General features: G+C 43.4%; 1 protein-coding gene across 4 annotated transcripts; it reads right to left on the reverse strand.

The window, feature by feature from the left end:
• Positions 1-1,099: 1,099 nt before the first annotated feature.
• Positions 1,100-20,129, reverse strand: LOC143432854 (protein RUFY3). 4 transcript variants are annotated; one of them, XM_076909790.1, is made up of 12 exons: positions 17,890-18,541; positions 17,216-17,394; positions 17,020-17,129; positions 16,497-16,704; positions 16,257-16,420; positions 16,011-16,173; positions 15,828-15,944; positions 15,563-15,703; positions 13,365-13,462; positions 10,672-10,888; positions 9,940-10,200; positions 1,100-1,612 (listed from the first exon to the last, which is right to left on the reverse strand). In XM_076909790.1, the coding sequence occupies exons 1-12, from the start codon at positions 18,245-18,247 to the stop codon at positions 1,472-1,474; spliced, it is 2,157 nt and encodes a 718-aa protein (XP_076765905.1). In that variant the 5' UTR covers positions 18,248-18,541; the 3' UTR covers positions 1,100-1,471. The 4 variants fall into 4 exon arrangements, with proteins under 4 accessions (XP_076765905.1, XP_076765913.1, XP_076765923.1 ...); XM_076909798.1 differs by having other exon boundaries at positions 1,104-1,612; positions 18,013-18,541; XM_076909808.1 differs by lacking the exon at positions 17,890-18,541 and adding an exon at positions 19,795-20,129 and having other exon boundaries at positions 1,108-1,612.
• Positions 20,130-21,001: the final 872 nt, after the last annotated feature.

Here is a 21,001-nt window from a genome sequence, read left to right on the forward strand (position 1 = left end):
TTCGCTAACTGATACGATATGCCGTCAGCGGGAGGTATTCGAAAAAATAATCCCGCCAAATCTTCTTTTAAGGTTCATCCTTTTTCTTTGAAGTCTGCGCTGTCGTCGATCTATACTACTGGCGAAGGAGGAATCGGTCTTGCGCTCGTAAACGTACGCGCAGGGGAAAGAAAACGAACAACGGTGTAAAATATAAAACCAGCCTTTTGTTCGCATAAAATCTTTTCACGATGCTACAGAACATTTGAAAAATATCATTGTACAGGCACGCGTTTCGAGGGAGAGCCTCGCGGAATCCTCCGCGGCTCCGATCCGAGGGCGGATCCCCGTCTATCAATAATCTGGATAGAAAATACTCGTCGGCGCAGGCCGATGTGTCTCTCGATAACAGTCCATCGCGAAAGGAACTAACGAACGTCTAAACTTTCGTAAACAAAAACACGTAGCAACGCGTCTTACGCGTAATGTATATGTTATGCGTTTTGATTATAGTTAACAGCAAATTCGACAATTGCAATATATACCTAGATTGTTCGATTGTGCTTTTAAAAGGTACGGAAAGGAGATTGCTTTCAATATACCGGATACAAAACGTGTTCGTGTACCGATCAACTTCTACGGATCATCCTCCATCGATCTGAAATAGTAACAGTTTATCACATGAGTCAGACGAACGATTTCTTGCTTTTAAATGCCGAATTAAACTTCGTTCTCGAGTCTGGGTCGAAACTGAGGACTCGTTATCAGTCGCAAGCAAATGAAACTCTGATTACACAGAATTACCAAATACATCGTGAAACTAGAATAAATCGATCTAATATTATACGAATCTACAACCCAAATAAACTGAATCACAATATTCTAAGATGCTACTCTCTAAATATATCATTTTAGAACGTCAAATTGGTATAAAAAGACATCGAACTGGAACTTGAGTGTCAGTGCTGTAAATATCAAGAACCATATTCCTGAATAACTAAAACAACAAAAAGAACGATACATGTTCGAAGGTCTGTCTCGATAAGAACGCGCAGCACCCCAACTTGCAGCCCAATTAACGAGGAATAGAACATCAAAAGACAAACGGAATCACGTACAAGTAACATCTACGTCCACTCCGATCTGAAAACACCCGCGACAATTCCCTTCCGTGAAAAAGAACGGCTGTCCCTCGCGTACAAAATGGCGGCTCGTGTTCCACGCCACGCGTCAAGCGAATCATCTACGAAAGAATGTCGGCAAGCGACCAAAGGTAGCGTACAGTTTCTCGAAGTACCGCCTGCATCGAGAACAAGTGGAACAGCAACCCTCGATGTCATCGTGGGCGCGTTTGAATGCGCGTGTGTGTATATACGTGTGCGGAACAGATATTTTCTTCCCTTCGTCTCTGTTCTCAGTTTAATTGCTGCTCGCTGCCACCTCGAACGGAGGGTGCGTGCTGCCTGGCCGATGGACAAGCAGCTACGCGACGTTACTGTTCGCACGAGTATCGCCCGACCAGGAACACGTAACACTCGTCGCAGACGCGGACAGGTTTTGTGGAATTTGGCAAAGCCGTGGTGTTGTCGCTGCAAGCGTGGCAGAAGATCTTCCCGCAGTTCCGACAGTGGTGCTGAAACAGAGACGATCGATGGTGATTGATAATGCGACTGAAAATGAAACGATGGGGGGGGGGGGTTGGTTTTGGTTTCTCCAGTGACAGAGTGACATTGGCCATCAAAGGGTTAGATTTAAGCTTGTCTGTTTAATTTTAGGTTGATATCTGACTTGTGGTAGTCCTCCGACACTTGTCACTCGAGGAACAGCAACACCCACGATTACCCCAAAACTACACAGTTTCCTGTCCATTTCTATGTGTACAATTTCCTAATCTGTTCCTGACATCTCCGCGTCTAAGGTAGGGTTTGCTAAGTAGCCTTACTGACGAGTTCTCTAATAGGCCCAGGACGAATCGTTCTTCCCTCACTTTTCTTCCATATAATATATAGCGATATCGACTCGTTTTTCATGTGGAAATAAACGATACATTGGAGGAGTACGAATATCTCGTCGCTCGGAAATTTCACAGACGATGAAACCGGTATAAAAATAAAAGTAGAGGAATTCAACGTCGACGATATTTCTGGGGCCGATAGTAATTCTCTAATTGTACGTAATTACTAAAGTAGAACAACCTGCAGGCAAAGGTAGTCGAGAATCGGAGCTGTGCATTAATTGCTTAATACGGAACGGGCAACAGCATTTGAAATTATGAATAATTCGTTTGGTCCAATTAATACACGTGCTATCCACAGTGCTTTACACTTATCGTGCAACTACTCGTTACGAGAAATCTGTCGGTTCGTTTGCGAAGAAATCAAAACCTTTTAACGCCAGTTTGTTCAATTTCAATGATTCGTGAACCTCGCAGTTTACGTATTCAAATTTTAACTCAAAAGGGAAAGTTACTTTATCTGTCTTTATCACGCTACCGCGAAGGGTTGAGATACGGTGCGCGGTGCCATAGTAAACACCTCGGATTATACAAACGAACGTTGTGGTGCAACGAACGAATACGTGATAACCCAAATCGAGCCCCATCAGGCGAAATGACTTCAATCTCGTGCCCTAAATTCCCGCGGATAAATCAAAAAATAAATAACCACGCGCTCAACTTTGCCCGCGTGTAATATAACCGCAGCCAGGTTCTCGATTAGAGTACGTGCGTGTATATATGTATAAAATGCATCATGGGATTCAACGATCTTTCGAATCCCGATATTTCGTGTGCAGCCAACAAAGCAGGGACGTGAAAAAAATTCCAGCGTACTGTGAGCGCAACGGGGTGAGCCCGTGCAACACGGTTCGCAGTTGCGGATTAATGTTGGCGAAAGTCGAAAAAAGTTCACAAGCTTGCACCTGAAGCTGGCACACCGATAACGGAACTTTTTTCCCGCGCCACCCTGGCGAATCCATTGTCGCTGCGTCAATTTCAGAGAAAACTGCGTTTAATCTTATGGGAAATAATTTCCTGTTTTTTGTTGCGCTCCAGAAAACTCCGTATAAACTTTGCTAATGCATTCTGCAGTTGCGAATAAAGAAGGAGATGTTGATTAATGGATAAAAAAAGCCGGGCTCACTCTGTGGCGTCCTTTTAAATGGAGGAGCGTTAGGTTTCGCGGGGAGGGAATATTTAGATTATCTGTAAGACCAAAAGGTGTATTTAATAATTCAAAGTACAGTATCGCGAATTACAAACGCGAGAGGCAGCGCTGTCGATTGAAGTACTGTGTATAATGCAATTAAGTAATTGCAAAGTTACAGATCGACAGAACAAAACTCATCTACGCAACGCGGCTCTTTCCCTTTTCGTAATGAATTACGAAATGGCGAGTGATAATTATTGCACGGTAATGGTCACGAACGTCATCAAGTAACAATGATTACCGACAATTATCGAATTTTCGATCGTTGTTCTTAATAAAATTATGATTCCCGTCTACGCTCGGAAATCATTACGTTAATGGAAACTGTTCAAAACTTTTCACCACCGATTTCGATCTAACGAGTGAAAATATTCGTCAATTTACGTGACAAGTAGGTATCGAGTTCATTAGATTAAATTTGAGAAATACTTGACAATTAAGAGCAAGATTCGCGCATCTGTCCGTTGTAGGGTGCTCCAAATGTTGACGAAGCACGGGAAAGAACTGGTTTGAAGAGCGCGGAGAGGAAGAAACACTCGAAAGGGTCGAACGAGAAAAGTTTATCGCGTCCGTACGTTGAACCAATTCTGCACCGATCAAGGCTGGTCCTCTCTCTCTCTCTTACTATCAATGACTCCTCCATTACCCGGTGGTCTTTATTTTCAAGCCATTACCAGCGGTCTATTATAATAACGTGGAATTCGCCGTCTGAAAAGGCGAAGGGAGACGCGTCGTCGGGATCTGGCGCGCAACCACCACTCTAAATTTTACATCTAAATTGAATCCCCCAAGCAAAATGGCCGACCGCTCGATCGCTCGATGTTGGTTGTCGGTTATTACCGTGAAGTAAGAGGCCGAATAATATCGGGCCGATAACCGATTTCCACGCGAAGTTAATTATTGAACCGTCCCATCAACATGACTTACGAGGAGGAATCTACGGTGGATTGGCGAGGAGGGCGACTTTCTGTACCCACGGACCTACTTCGAGTTCGTTTGATCTTCGTCTCGATAAAGACACTTACTTACATATACTTCCCAGCAGAAATAAATCAATCGAACTAGCGAAAGGTAACTATCGTTACTTGAAAGCGTTTGCCTGGTTGTCGAACGTATCGACGAAGCTGAATAGTGGTTTTGGCAAATTTTAGTGTCCACTGAAAATGAGATCTCGAAATCTTTAGCTTAAAATTACCCTTTATCGTCTGACATTACGCGATTAACCAGATACATCTAAAGTATGTGTTTTGCAATTAAAATTTTGCAATCGTAGGGTAGGCTCGAGAAATTTGAATAGAAAATGGGAGTGCTTTAAGGAGGAGGAATAATTTATGTTTTTCTACCCTTTTACCGCAAATGACTGTCGCAATGCACATGCGGTGTATGAAAAATGTATGACACTAGCCAGTGTTGCATACGGAAGACCTTCGCTCTGCTGAAAATATCTTCCGAATGAGCGCTGATAATTTACAGACTTGACTGTTTAATACGAACTTAATCGAATACGATGTCTACTTTAGTTTTCATCGGCAATCAGTTCGAATCTCCTTTAGAAATTACAGAACTTCCACAGTAGAAAGTAATCAACGTTCTCTAAAATACCCGCTGGTTAAGTGAATCGAAGTGTTGTAATTCCCTGCTAATGCACGTATGCGATTTCAAGATAAAATCATTGCAATCGGGCTATAATCTGATCGTTAAACTAATAAAATCGCATGGCTCGATTCAGGTTACTTCAAGTGTATTGCATTCTAATCGCGTCGCAAAATCTGAGGGACGTTCGAGACGTCGTATCCTACATCTCCATTATAACAGGATCGATTAATCAAATTTTCAACAGTCCGACATCACATTCGAATTATCGAAATATGTGTATCGAAGCGGTATCCCTAGAAGGGACGTGGGAGTCGAAGTAAACTGCGAACTGGTAAACTGTGGAAACCATCCCCATGGTCTGGAAGCTCCAACTTCGTACCACGAAAGCTAATCAACTCATTCTACGCGAGATCGCGTGAACGAACGGCCGATTTTTTCCCCCGCGGTGGATCGTTAACCTAATTGGACGTATCTTATTGCTCGCAGCTGCTTTCCGGTTCGAAACAGACATTCGTGCATGGGGCAACAAAAAGCGAACGCTTAGTTCCGAAGTTTATGTTAAATGTTGATAATTATTGCCGGCGCCGCGCGGTTATTTCTTGGCCGGTTATCTAAATTTCAGATTCAAAGGGGAAATTTATATCGCGTTGTTACGGTTAGTTTCAGTTACCTACGATTCGGGCCAGTGATTCTCAATTCGTCTCAGATTTTGATTTGTGCAAGTACGTATCATAATTGCAGAACGAAAAATGCAAGAACTTTATTGTCGCTCATTTCCGTCCCCTTTTGTCTCGCGAAGTCGCCAGCCTTTTAAATATTGTAGCAACGAACATCGAATATTTTATGTAGCATAAACGAGTGATGGAAGCAAATAGAAAGAAAAAAGGTTTATTGAATTTTCTTTCGGTAATTCTGCGACTTTTTGGCTGGTGGAAATTTGCGTAATATAGTACAAAGCACTGGGCGGAGAAATAATGTGAGCCACTGGAGTAGGACATTATTATTGGAAATTCGATAAAAGATTTCATTTCTCCTGTTATAGCTTTGTGTTATCGCCGACACATAAGACGGTCGATGTGCTCCACTTATTAACATCTGTGCACGAATCGATATTACCAATGATGCAACGTTAGGAAGCCATTTTGGCATTACAAACGATGCTGGCTCCTTATTCCAATTTGCAATTTATGCGTAGCTGCAACGTGTATGGTATTCGCGATACGTTTACCAGCAATTATTAATTGGAAGCGTTCTGCACCGAGGCTTCCCTTGAAAAAGGATTCCAAGTTAAAATTAACGTTTCACAGGAAAAATCCGGAAAAAACTGAGAGCCACATGGAAATGTATCTCTCGCAAAAAAAAAAATCAGCTACACCCTCTGTGTATTTCTATTGATTCTTCCATATCGTTAAAACTCCATCGTATTGCTTACATAACTATTAATGAATTCCTTTACGCACATACGTATACATGCCATAATGCAAATAACGTGCCTATTATACTTTCATACCGCGGTGTGCACGAAAAATTGCTTAGTCATTAACCGTAAGGGTTGTTTCCACCCCCACGATTTTGCCAGCTGTCGATAGAAGGCGAAAGATTGGCTGTTCTACGAATTGCTTAACGCTACTCTCGCCATCGCCAGCACCCAAAACTATTATTTCTTCATTTACCCAATTTGATAGATGCGTGAGATCACAGAGGGTGCAGCAATAGGCGCGAGGCGCCAGTAGCAGCACTCGTTTCGCCCCTTAAAGTGATCACCAGGCGAAACGAGCAACGACGGCGAGCAAGAGTCTCTCACGTGGCCGATCGTTTTGCGCCGGTTCGCATGTGGCAAGTGCCGTGAACTTGCGTTCGCTTCGGTTTTTCCAGGAAGCCAGGTTCTCGAGCGAGCCGCGTGAAATACATCGGCTGTCGACCGACAGCTTTTGTCCAACGACACGGCAAACACGCTCGGTTGGCCTATTCTATATTAAACAGTATGGTAATACTCGAGCACCGCGAAAAGTGAGTAACAAGGGTATCCCCCCGGTCCGGCTTGTTATTATGCAATAACTTGCCGAGCTGTTCCCGCGAGCCATCCCCTCGTAGCACCCCCGTGTTTTCGCGCGGGACCACACGAGCCGGCGAGAGGCGGAAGAAAAAGAAGAAAAAAAAGGAGGAAGAGGAAGAAAGGGAAGCGGAAGAAAGCGAGGTCTAAATGTGCTTCGCGAGTAAAGCAACGTCTCTATCGGGACGCCTGCTCTGAATATGCATGCCGAACGTGCATGCATCGAACGGAACGGTTCTGTGTGCGCACGTAGACCGGATGATGGCGTAGTAATGTGATTGGACAGGAGTTACGGAAGGTGAACGTTATCGTTGAATCGTGCGCAACACTGGTAATGATTGTTTAAAGCGAGCAAGATTTTCGTTGGACTTTCTGGACGCGCGCAACGAATCTCGTTTGATCGTCCTGCAGCTGGATCTCAGCCTTCGATTAAATTTTCCTCGCGAATAAATAAATATTTTCGGTCACCTCCGTTATATGAGATGGAAACGCGTACTATAGATTCGGGTCATCGTTACCATAGAATTCGTTCGAACGTTTAACGCGCCTCGTTCTGTCTGTACTTAGAGCATGACCGCAGCCAAGCTTTTTTAGAATCGTCCTCTACAGCAGACACTTGCAGCTTATCTGCAGGATGTAGAGAAACGTGTCTCTTACCAGGAATTTTGTTTTCACAGGTCTTCAGGCTAATGTCCTGCTATAGAACATTAGCTGTATACGTATGTAGGTGCAATCAGCCAGAGAGTCAAAAGTTTTCGGACGAATTCCGCTGATACAAAACGAAGTTTATGCAACCGCGCATTATCTCTGAGAGATAGATGCATAATATTAAATTAGAACATTTTCATGGTGAAAATATTCATTTTAATACACGAACGTAAAATCTTTAAATTATTCTTAATACGCTTGCCAAATATCTGTCGTTGCAATTTAATTTGATGATACGATAATATTATAATAGAAACCAACCGATATTATAGTCTCTCAGTCACGGTAACATTATTCAGAAGTCATGAACTATGATAATGCAGCATTAGGGGATAATGAATATTTAGTGTCGGCGTTTAACATGTACTACCTCGCGATATTCGCTTTTAAACGTATTATTAACAGTAAAATTGATATTGATAAGGTGTCTAATCTAATTAATAATACAATACGATATTATTAAGTGTATCAACACGCTGATATCAATACGTGTAATTAATTTCTTAATTTCAGGAAAACCATTTTTAATATTAATATATAATAATAGAAATAGATGAACAAGAGTAGACATAAAACATGGCAACAAAATTATTGTAACTTCACGATCGTAAATTTGATCGCAGATCCGGGCTATCTTTACAATTCAGTTTCATTAACCAACGCTTCGTTCAAATTAGGAAATAGGGCTTCTGAACCGCTTCTGAACTACATTTATCGAATTTACTTTCCAAGAAGATCAGGAGCGGACATATGCAAAGCACGATGTAGATTTACCAAGAACAAAACGGGCTGCGGTCAAGATTTCGTAACGAACAACGTGGTAGAGCCAGCAGAGCGTTAACGATCCGATTCTTTCTCCTGCGTTTATGAACGCAAAGGCCTAGTGGCACTGCTAGCCCAACGTGCGGAGAAGCTCCAGTAAATCGTTTCTATCGTGCACGTCCACGAAATTTCGATAAGGTCAGACCGCGCATAAATTCCAGCACGAGAATATATTCCGTATGACGAATGCACGAATGCACTCTCTCTCTCTCTTTTTCTCTCTCTCGTCTACCATTTCTTATCAACGCATGCAACTGCGCACCTCGAGACGATCTGATCTCGACGGAACACTTTAAATACTTGTGTCGTGCTTCCGAGTGATTCGAGAAGAAAAGAGAGATCAGAAAGTCCGTCCAACGTAGAAAAAAGCAGTCTCGTTAAACGAACGAGATTTCCTTTCATTATGCAAAATGTGTTAAAATGTACGTGAAAATAATTGCTGTCGTATATCTGAAATTTTCAGTTTCAATGTTACTGGAGATTTAAAATACCGAAACAGCGTTTTATATTAAAACAGCTTTTGTTAAATATTAAAATGTAAATATAACGTGCAAATTTAAATTAGATCGCGCGGAGACACGTCTTTCTGGATAAATAAATGATAAAAGGTTATTCCGGTTATTCCCAGGTTATTAATACGTGGTCCATAATTTGCACCGCCAGACGTGTTTTTCAATTTTAAAGTTCCCCCGGTGAAAAATTACTTCGGAGTAAGAATTTATTTTTCCTAGAGTGGAATCAAGTATTGTAACATTAATGGAATTTATAACCAACCCGAAAGCGAACATTGTTTATCGTTTGATGCGTCAGTCGACGCGTTAAAATAAAGCTGAAAAGTTTCGTGGTGAATGATGGGCCACCGTAATTTCCAGGCTGTTACGATTTTCGAATTTCCAATCAAGCAACGATTAAACGATACCACCAGCAGTCCCTGGGAAACACGGAGGTATCTACACAGACCTTTACTCCTGGCACGTGTCTCGAGGTGCATACCGCGCTAAGAGAATACCGCGATAGCATCTAATCAAAAATCCACGGCGAAATCTCTTCAATTATCCGGCGGTTGGGCAGCTCAGGAAGGAAGGAAGGGGTCCGGAACTAGCAACAAACGAGGATCGGGGTCGGTTGTAATTGCAAACCCTAACACAGCCCGATACACGGTGTTATCTCTAATAACAGAACTGTCACGCATCAAAGTTCTCCAGTCGGTGCACGCGATCCCGATCTTCGAGTCGGGAGTAGAGTATGTAGAGAAGAGGCGTGTGCAGCCCCGTGGAGGCCGCGCGATAAAACCACTCGACGGCTGTCAGCGTCGTTCGGAACGCTCGCGCGTACCAATTCGGACAGGCTGCGCGCACGGTTGAGAGTAATCTGGACCGTGGAACGTGGTAATTTTCGAGGACGGCAAGGATAATTGAACGATTAAGCGCGGCACGGCAGGCCTTTCAGGCGCCTGGGCAACCCCTGCGCGAGGGAGGGCTACGACACCCCGACGAGGGACGACGAGTGGCTCGAACTAAAGAGGCGGTCGAGTCGGGGAAGAGGGCGCGGGGGACAATTAAAAAGTTTGATTACCTTGCGACGAGTGATGTTGAACTCACGGTTGCAGCTCTTGCAATGGGTGACCAGGCGATCGTTCGCCCAGTTCGCTGCACCCTCTTGCTGGTGCTGGTACTGGTGGTGCTGTTGGTGTTGAGCGTTGTCAGCGGCCTCGCGTAATTCGACGGCCGCCAATTTGGCAGCGCTCAATTGTCCCCCAAGTTCCTCCAGAGTTCGTTCCTGCTCCGTGCAGGTCTCCTTCAGCGCGTAATACTCCTCCTGCAGCGCCAGGTATTTCTGCGAAACACCCATCCGGGGATTACACGGCCGGTATCTTGGAAACTTTCGCCGACGTCTCGCGCCTTCGATACCGTTTGTTACAACGCGATACGATTAGGAGGCGAGCTCCAAGGATGATCAGCGAAAGGAAGATTCGATCGCGCGAGACGAACAGTTCTTGGGAAGATTGATGGGAGGGGGTTGGAGGAAGATCGATCAGGGTCAGAGAGAGAGAGAGGTAGTTTGCTCGAAGAATCGATCGTAACGAGGAAACGTACACTGTTCCGTAGTTGTTGGGACGGTACGGAGATGATAGCGCTGTGGAAAGAAACCACGGTGGTCGATTCGAGAAATTAATCGACATTTTGATACGAACAAAAGTGTAAAACCAAGTGATCGAACAATGAGATTTGTAAGTGAAAAGAAACGTTACTCTCGTCCGCGATAATTTCAAGAATTGTAAGAAAGTTAGGGTAACGCACAACTTACATCGGACACTCGCCTCAACTGATCGATCTCCTGATGCAATTGAGAGATCTTCTCCGTGCTAGAGATCGATGCTTCCTGCAAGGAGGTTCTCCATTCCCGTTCAACCCTCAATTCCCTCTCGACTCCGTTCGCCTTTGCCATCCTCTCGGCTACTTCGGCACCCAAAATCCTCACCCTCTCCTCCGCTCCCGATCTCACGCCATCCATTTCCTTGCACCTGATTAAGTCAAATTGCTGATAGTCAAACCGTCGAACATATCGATAGCATCTCTCCGCCCTGCGCGATTATCAAAAGCCGAATCGAGAGACCGAGATCGAGAACGTCGCGCGTACAACGACTGGTGTTTCATGAAACGACATCACTCGACAGATTTTGTTAGTCTCGTTATTTCAAGCGGGACTCTGCGATTTATTATTCGCAACGACACGGTAATTCGGTTAGTTTTGTAAAACTTGAGAAGATACATATTTCGAGCACTGTCTTGCGATCATTTGATGTGATTTTTAATCGTCCAACTGAATTCGGATATAAGAGAATAGCATTCGAGCACAATGATGATGAAGCGACCCTAGAGTTGTTCAATGTTATTCCGGGAGATTATTCTGAGCGAGCGATGCGAAAGCAAGAGTGAATTACTATAATAACCGAAGCGGCCATTCGTTTGAAGAAAATTCGTTCGAGGAACTGGGGTGTGCCGTCTCGCTGCTCGAGTTTACAGAGATGTTAAGCTTCCCAAGCAAAAGGAAGTTACAAAAGCGAGGATCTGTAAGTTAGTTCGAGGTCTTGTTCAGAGTTTCGTCCATGATTATTCATGACTGAATAACGCTATCCGACCGAAGAAACGGGCGGGGTGTTTTTTCAATGCCTTAAGAGCCCATAATCCTTGAGCGAATTCAGCAAAACGACGGATCACCCCGGGTCGTTTGTTTTTCGTCGAGTTCGTAATCCAATCTTTCACGTTGCAAAAGCTCGACTTACCTTCCACTTCAACGCGAACTCGGCACTTCCAAGCGTGACAATAATAATTATTCGATAACGTAACGATAACGAAAAGGCTGTACTACAAACGAAACCCAACTAAAGTTTGAAGAACATTAACAATTGATTCTACGAGTGAAAACGGGACGAAAATCGAGTGAAAGCAATTTTGTTATTCTCTTATTTCATATTACTTCGATTTTTATAATTATTCTCTAAATTTTTTGCTCGTAGTTACCGTCCATTCTCAACGATAAGCAATTGAAATCACATAATTGCTTTTCTCAATCACATAGAAACTCATAAAGAATGCAAAATCTCATCTTACGTCTACGTGATAACAATCTGAGGGTTAATTAAATGCAAGCTCTCTTCTGTCATGAATTTATTTCCGCTGCATTGACATACAAGCGCACGCAGTGCCTCAGTGCATTATAAAGACCATTGCTCGTTGCTTATACATAATTATGTTTATATAAAGACAGTATGGCACGTTTGTTTCATAAGTCTCTCGATGAGTGAACGACACAAACGGTGTATATATGTGTATGTGTGTGTCTCTGCGTGTACGTCTGCATAACGACGAAGAACATACGATAGATAAACGATGGATAAACCATGGAAACTATACGAAAACAAATTGTAGATCGAGAAAACTAAAATCAACAGGTACGACGGAACGAAAAGGAAAGTAACGAAAATGATCGCAAGTCAGTGCTTGAAATATCAGGTATCGTGATATATAATATTCGTAATCCTAATCGATTATGTATATAATTGACGAACGATTAACGTAACAAAAAGGGAAAGGTGTGAGTATTTTTCACGCATGAGCAAGGCAATCGATTTGAAAGCTGAACACTTCCAATTTGTAAGTGTTTATGTTCTGATAGCAATCGACGTTATTCCAACGACTCGTAAATCGACTTGAAGTATAAATCTACCAATTATTGCGGGAAACATGGATGTCGCTATAACATTAATATTTATAATGTATATAATATATATATATATATATATAATATAGCCTTAATAATCTTAATCGAGTAGCCGTTGAGTGAAGGTTTGCCAACATCTCCGTTAACGATAATCTGTACCTACAATCGGCTAAACTACCCTAAGTCAGATCGCGTACGCGACACCTAAGTAAAAAATAAATCACCTCTAGCTACAGCCGTCGAGCGTGTACCGTTTTCTCGATGTCGCCTCCCGATGGTCGTCGAACAACGACGACCGATAGAAAATCTCTTATCACAACGACTATGTTTGTACGTAAATGCTGAAACGTTTAACGATGGTAAAGGTAATGTTAGTCAGTTCTCGCACGCAGCGTTCCGCGAGAGATCAGAAGATGGCAAGAGTTTCTCAAATTAAAAGCGATGGTCGGCAGAGGAGAGACTGTGGAATTCGAAGCTTCTCGTTTCTCGTTCAACTTTTGTCACCAAAGATATAAAAACCAGAGCTCTCGGGATCACCAAAATCTTCCTCTTTATCGTTAGCCACGCGACGAATTTGAAGCTGCACGCGCGTCTCGACACGAGAGAATCCGACGATCACGGCGTAAAGCTGCGAGCTCGCGAGTACGTTCAGGAAGCGAGACAAAGTATTAGATGATCGTTAATATCAGCTCGAATAAATTAGCGGAGATCGGTTCAAACGTAATCAGTCGTGCTTAGAAATAAACTAACACTAATGAAAGACAAATAAAACATACTTTTCATCCATTTTTTGGATGGTCTCAGTCATCGATAGCGTCTTAGCCTCCAATTTAGTGATCAGTTCTGTTTTATGCTTAAGCGAGCCTTCGCACTCCTGAAATAAACGCTGTTTAAGTAAAAGGCGGAGATAATCGTTTACGCTCGTCTCTCGAGTAAAATAACAGTCCTGAAATCGAACATATTTCTTAGATATAGAACAGCACGTACAGTTGAACAATTACGAGTTCAGCTTGCATCGATGCTGTGTAAAATTCGTTACCCAGGAAAGAAAACAACGTTTAAGCGACGCAATATCTGTTTCAAACAACCTAGCGAAATTAGTCGGAAATCATGCAACTCGATTTTTCAATCCCCATAGACGTTAAATACCGTTTAACAGGTTCCATATGGACACCCGTCAACTGGTATCACCTCTCGCTGCATTTCTCGTCAATTTTTTACGAATAAAGCAAAGAGAAACGAACAGATTTTCTGCGATAATCGAGCAATATTCAACGTTTACGTGCTAGATAGAGAAAATTTGTTGATCCGTATAACAAGATAATCGATAGTCGTTAAAATATATTTGTTCCACGGTGGATTGAAAGAAATTACCCGAGACACTCTACAAAGAGAAGAAAAAGGGTTCGAAGGTAAGTATAATTAGTAAATACAAGATCGAACGAATCAATGAACCGGTTAGAAACTATGAAGATACGGAATATTTAGTAACGTTATTGTCCTCGATAGTTGTGTGCATACAGTAGCAATTTCATTAAACAGCGCGAGTATGCCGTAATAGAGCATAGCTAATTCTCATAGAGTGTCCCGATCGAAACACACCAGGTTAGATGGTCTATTAAAAGCTTACCGATGCATGAATCGTTAGATAATTAAATATCGGATATTTCGTTTAATTCTCGTTAATATTCTACGCGTTTCAGGTATATAAAGTTCTTTCTATAGTGAGGAGGTGTAACGTGATAATTTGATATAGCTGTTCAGTGTAGGATGTATTATTATAGCAGCGCTTCTGAATGATCCAATAACCGTTCCGTCGTTCAAATACTACCCGGGGGATCAACAACGATAGTACGTATCCATAAACGTTAAATTCTTCTTCAATTTATCATAACAATCACGCGTTTAGGCTTCGGTTATAATTGCACGATTTAACCAGTGTACCATTGGACACTTCAGAAGCACTTAGTGTAGAAAGAGTTCGCCGTCCGTTCCGCGACCCTCGGCTAATCGGAGTTATCAATCGGAATTCGAGGGCGCGTGGTATAAAAACTAATCCCCCTGGAAAGAGCGTTCGTTTTATGCAGTCGACGGCGCCTCCGTCGAAGCCTCCAGCCGAGGTACCTCGCCGTTCGATTTGCTTTGCTTCAAGCCACCAGACTTCATCGAGCCCTCGTCGTTAGCGCCATTTTGTTGATCACCAACTCTGGCCTGCCCGTTGTTGTTATTGGGGGAGTTCGATTGCTTGGCGGCGGTTCGTTTTTTAGCATTGTTAGATTGCTGATGGTTGTTAGCGGGTGACTGGTGGTTATTGGGCTTTTGTTTGTTCTGAGCCGATTGCTGGTGATTGTTCGGGGGATGCTGTTGATGATCAACCATGGAGACATTGTCGGCGGACGCGTAACGGGGCGATGTGGGGCTGGTTTTGTTTAGTATCGATTTCGAGACACTGCTCGGCGTGGTGGGGCTACGAATGTTATCCCCGTCCTTCTTCAGGTGGTTGCACTTTTCGAGGTTATTCAGGATCTTCCCTATCTGATTCGTCTTCGCGTGCAGCCGGCTCACCATTTCACCTTTCTGCGTTAGTTCGTGCTCACATTCCTATAACGGAAATATCTCCAGAAACAAGAAACATGGAAAGCCAGCCAGTCCTTAGTATAGCGAGGGGGTTGGTTAAACGGTTAAACTGTGCGGGTGGGGCGGAAGTTCGCTAAAATCTGAAAAGCTGACGAAATTAAAGCAGCGGGGGGACAGAAACAGCGCAAAAATCATAGTATCTGCGGTGTAAACGGTAAAACATATAAATTAGAAGAGTTACAGGAAGAAATGAGAATCGCGACGAGGGTGTGTCTGCAAAATGTTCAAGTTGCACAAACTATTGAATCGAATATCCCGTAGGAATAAATGAATTTTGTTTAGACCAGGAAGCATCCTGCGTCGCGATTCACTCATGAAAAGGAATTCAAGTGGTCACCTGTAGCTTTTTGTACATTTCCAAGTTAATCAGTTTGATCTCGTCAAGCTGTCGCCGCAACGATATGATCGTGTCTTGTTTGTCGTGAATATCTTTTTCCAACAGCTTCATAGCCACTTCCATTTCCGACTTCATACTAATCTGCTCGCAAAAAGAATGAACCGATCATTTTCTACCATTCGACCTTCGCGCTAAATAATATCGACGATTTACTCAAGTTCTCGATACAATGTACAAATTGTTAAAAACGATTATTATAATCCACCTGTAACTCTAACTCCTTCTCAACATCCTGTCGCATTTTCTTCTCAGCCTCTAGCCTACTTCTCAGCTCCTCGATTTCCGCCGTCGTTTCGGTGATTTTGATTGGTGGTTTCCCGTTCTGTAACCAGACAAGTTACCCTTCGATCGCCAAAAAGACCGCGACGCTCTCAAACGGAATCCGTACCTCGTTCGTGTCTTTGATTTCGATTCCCAGCTCTTTCTTCAGCTGCCTGTTCTCCTCGTGAAGCGACAGTATGTTATTTTTGGCAATGGAGAGGTCCTCCTTCATCAGAGCGTTTGTCGTTGTCAATGATTCCACTTTGGCTTGGAGGTTCGTCACTGTAGCGCTGAAATCGATGCGGAATACACAAGTTCAGCTCGTCCCAACTCGATTAAACCGTCGTGACGTAATGTTCAACGCGATAGTTACTTCAAATGTCGATTCAGTTCCTCGATATAGTTCTTCTGATCAAGCACAGTGGTCATGTTGTCGTTCTCGAGTTCGTCGTCGGGGGACTCGCCAGGTATATGATTACTGTTTCGCAGGTACAATGAAAAATCGATCACACCTTGTTGGCAATCGAGGTCTTCTTCCTGTCGCAACACTTGCAGTTAGTTCTCCGTTAGTTTATAACTACGTAAACTGCTGATCAGGGTGGAAAGAACAGACCTTCACGCAAAAGTTGCAGTCGATTACGTTCAGACCCACCAACAAGCCCATTATAACGATTGCCTCCTCGCTCATCATCAGAGCATCGGGCTCGAAATACTCGGACAATATGTCTTCTTTGTGATCGATCAGAACCTTTAAGTAATCCGCAAGCTTTTTCTGCATCAACGCCATACGCAACCATGCCCTCGCTCTACCCATGGCAGTCCTGAAAAGGTCAGTCCGGTGAACAGACTGCGCATCAAGTGGAAATCTCCAGAGACGCGATCTAATAAAGCTGACCTAATTTTTCTTCAGTCACGTTATTGAATAATAAGTTTAACGAACACGAATCGAGTCGATTCCGTTTAGTTTTACTCAAAAGACTGAAAAATCTTATTCTGAAATCTATGGATCTCGATAATAATACAGTTACGCTTCTATTAAAGTTTTAACGAAAATCGAGATTCATGAAATTTCCACAGAAAAAAGGTTAGAACGTATGTTTAATAAATGAGAAAGTATAGATAAAGTTGCGTTATACCTAACCGTAGGTAGATCACGAATACTGGACGTAATGTCCTGCGCTTCGGGACAATACTTCTCAACTAGCTGCAGTATATCCCAAAGCTCCTTCTTGGGTCCAAGAAGACCCTGAAATCGAAGGCAATTAGTGCCGTTTTTCCTCCATTCTTTTCACAGGAATCAATGCTCAGCTAATTTCGAAGGCTGAGTTTTACCTTCTTTGGTCGTAAACCATGCCTAAGCACGTGTTCAAGAACGATGAAAAAGTGTTGCAATGGCATATGATCGGAGTCGAGCATTCGACCATATTTCAAAGACGTTTCGATCAGCTCCTTCACGATTAATTTCGAGATATTCACGAGATTACTCCTCTCGATGATCACTGGGTCTCGTGCTGCAAAAAAACCAAAGGTTCCTGTTCCAAAATGGTAATCGGCACGAAGTAGGTCGACGTATACAATTACAAAATTCTCCTCGGATCCTCTTGGTGGAAAATTGAAAAAAAACGATTATTCATCCCGGAAGAATGAAGTTTGTAGGCATGAATGCGAATACTGACGAAGCGCAAACTAAAAGAAAGAACAGCCATTCCAATGAAAATCAGGATTTACGCGAGTTCCAAAAATCGCGAGAAACAACGAGAAAGAAAACTAAATTCGTATGGCGTGCCAATTTCCTCGCAAACCAGATTTCAATCGAGAAGAAAATCAACCAAAAGCCTCGGAACTTGAACTCGTCCAAGTCAGAGTCGGTGGATCGGAACAACGAACGGAAACAGGCGAGACAGATCGATGTACAGAGGTTGGTGCTGATTTTTTAGGCCGAGCTTCGAGTAATTACGCGAGGCGAGTAAAACGAAGCAAGTAGTGCGAGAACATCGAGTACAGACACAAGCTGGAAACGTGCTGCAATGGCGGTGGACTTGGCGGCATTATATCGCGAAGCTCTTGCCGATCGGGAAGCTGTTGCTGGCGATGGTGATCGTTATGATGATGATGATGATGATTAATACCACTGAGAGCGAGCGGCGGCGAGGGTGATCGCTGCATCGAGTCCTGCAACGAGAACTCGACATCCTGAAGCTCTTTCAGGCACAGCCACTCGCCGTCTACCGAAACCCGGAAGTTGCACAGGTATATTGTATCCTGAGCGCCAGCCATCTCTTCTTCGAGCATGACACCACTGTGGTGCACACCGTGGTCACCCGGTGGCCTGATCTTCAGACCGTTTTGGGATTCTTGCCGCATAGAAGACCGTTCGTAACGATGGGCTCCTTTAGGCGACTCCTCACGCGGAGTTATTATTTTCGGCTACGGAGCTTTCTTTCCTCGCTATCGATCGCTTCAACGTAGAGAGTATCGACTGACGTTTTACTTGAGAGAAAATAGTTTCGATTCCTTGGGAAAATAATTCGCTGATTAATCTTTGTTAATCTTCGGTTTAATTGTCTTCTCGTTCTCTTCAGACGTTGTACTCGAGCGTCCTCCGGTCGATGTTACTTTCGCAGATATCAATCAGCTGACAGAGCAGTGCTTTTCACTGGTTTTGGTCTGGGTTTGTCGCTCGCTGAATCGGTGGTTCGATTTTTAGTTCAGCAACCACAGGATAGATTAACGTACGCGAAACACAGTCTCAAGATGTTGAAGTTGTAACGTTCGTTCGATGGGGTGGTATTGTTAAATCGTTAGAGCGTTAGTCCGTGGCGTGGAAGAAATGAAATATAGACACTGCGGTAAAAGCGACGAAAAGAAACCTTGGCCAAAGCGGGAAAACGATGGTTCGCACTTGATTTGCGCTACATTGTAGCTGAACGTTGTACCGATTGGTTTCTCAAGAGCTTAACATTACAGAGACTGATTCACTGCCGAGGAAGACCGCGTATGCCGTGCGCCGCCTGAGCACGAAAAATTTTACGACGAAAATGGCGAATCGCTGACGGAAAGCAATATTGATTCTCCCGCTGACCTTACCTCCACCTACGATAATCAATACATGTGTTCGAGTTGGTGACCAGCAAGTGCTGCCACCTACCACGATTCAACTGTGTCGATAACGTAGGGCGTGACAAAAAAGAAGAAAATAAGTCCCGGAAATCAAAGTAACGTGTATCGCATAAGTAATCAACCAATCGTTCTATAAACCGTACCATTTTCTTCGACGAACGCAACGAACGTTATTATCCCACAATATTACTTTGAGATCGGCCCGTATAAAATTCACGTTACTCAAATTGAAAAACTTAAATGTCCCTAAAACTTTTATTCGAGATACATTTGCATAGAAATAAATCTGTAACATTCGTGCAACAAAGTTTATCCCCATAATTTTTCAGATACTCAAAGTAACAGGAACGCGGAGTAAAAGATTTACGTTACTCTCATAGATGATCGTACAATCAAGAAATCACTGAAGGTCACTCATAGACAACAATTGCGCAATTAACTAGACGATCAACTTTGCACGATTGATTCACAAGCTAATTAATAATCCGTACTTCTTCTCTTTTGCGTCTCCATTTCGCAGCTAGCCTTAGTAATTTGCTAATAATCGTTCGTATTCGGAGATAAACAACCGCACTTCTTAATGATTAGAAACGTAACACTTGCGATATTGTCGGTTGGTAGTGATATGAGGCCGCGATAGCTCGCAAGTAGGCGTTTTTCGATGCAGAACCGAGTCGCACACGCGGATGTACGCGTTACTGGATCACGCCGCTTTCGTATATTCGACACGTTATTTGAATTACGCGCCGAAAGCGGACCAAAAGCATGCACCTATCGGACTATGTACTTACGTCTGGGTAACCACCAGGCGTCCAGTTTTCTGGGCCTTGAGACAACCAGATCCGGCCACTTGTCCTCCCGTATGGAGTAAGTTGACGGCGATCGTGATACACTTTTCTCATTCTCTTCGGACACTAAGCTACCGGTTAACGATTTCTCGGACGGAGATATTGGCAAACCTTCGCTACTCTCCGCGGCCATGTTTACGTTTTCACTGTACGCCCGCACGCGCGCTCCAACAAATGGCTGCTAAGCGTTCGTACATAACCGCGCGCTCCCGTCGGTAGCGATGGGAACGACGATCCTTCGGGCTTGCATACATGCGAAGCGTTCGCCGTCGTTCTAATATTACACAATTCAGCGACGATACGAACGACGTTGCTAATTTAACGTTTCTAGAGCTACGCAAGTATTGGACCTCGATGGAGACATCGCGCTCTCCTTCGACGGCGCGATTGATGTTTTCAGCTCAGTGGGTCAAATCCCGATGTTTCATCTGATAAAACTCAACCGATCACTCTACGCGTCAGGGATTGGTAAAAAGTGCGAATTCTTACTGGTATCGCGCCCAGCAGTAATGTATACCGTGTATCGCAGAGTGGACACGATAAAACGGAACGGTTGCAACGCTGATAACAGTGTATCTCCTGCGCAAACTTGTACATCTCGTTCGCTACGCGCGTTATTTTGTACCCATGTGCGTACGCGTTCTTACTACGCGTGCAATTGAAATTCACAAATATATGTACAATTAGAGGTAATGATTCCAGGTAGCACTTTGTAAATCTACATTCATTAAGCTAAGTATTGAATCTCAAACGAACCAGATGCAATATCGTGCACGAAGCACGTAGCTTCGTTCAGAAGAGAGCGATTATTATGTAGTAGGCGTAGCTTAGATGAACGAAATGTGACTTCGTATTTAAAGCGATAGATTTCTGAGCGAACGTCAGCGTTAGCGAATCTGCCGGATTTAAGTACCTTGTCGCACATGAATACGTTATGTAGCTTATGCTCCCAAAGTACGCGAACCATTTTATCCCGGATAATGCAGAGCCAGATGAATGATACATTGAATTTAATATTTTATCAGGTTTACGCTCTCTCCTCTCTCTGCTTCTTATCATAAATAGCAGTTTCAATCAAATTTTAATTCCGGACTAATGCTACGCTCGCGCAAAATTACGTTCGCGTAAGCACAAAAGCGTTTGGGGACAA

Source organism: Xylocopa sonorina, chromosome 1 (assembly GCF_050948175.1).
Source record: "Xylocopa sonorina isolate GNS202 chromosome 1, iyXylSono1_principal, whole genome shotgun sequence".
NCBI classification, from domain to species: Eukaryota; Metazoa; Arthropoda; class Insecta; order Hymenoptera; family Apidae; genus Xylocopa; species Xylocopa sonorina.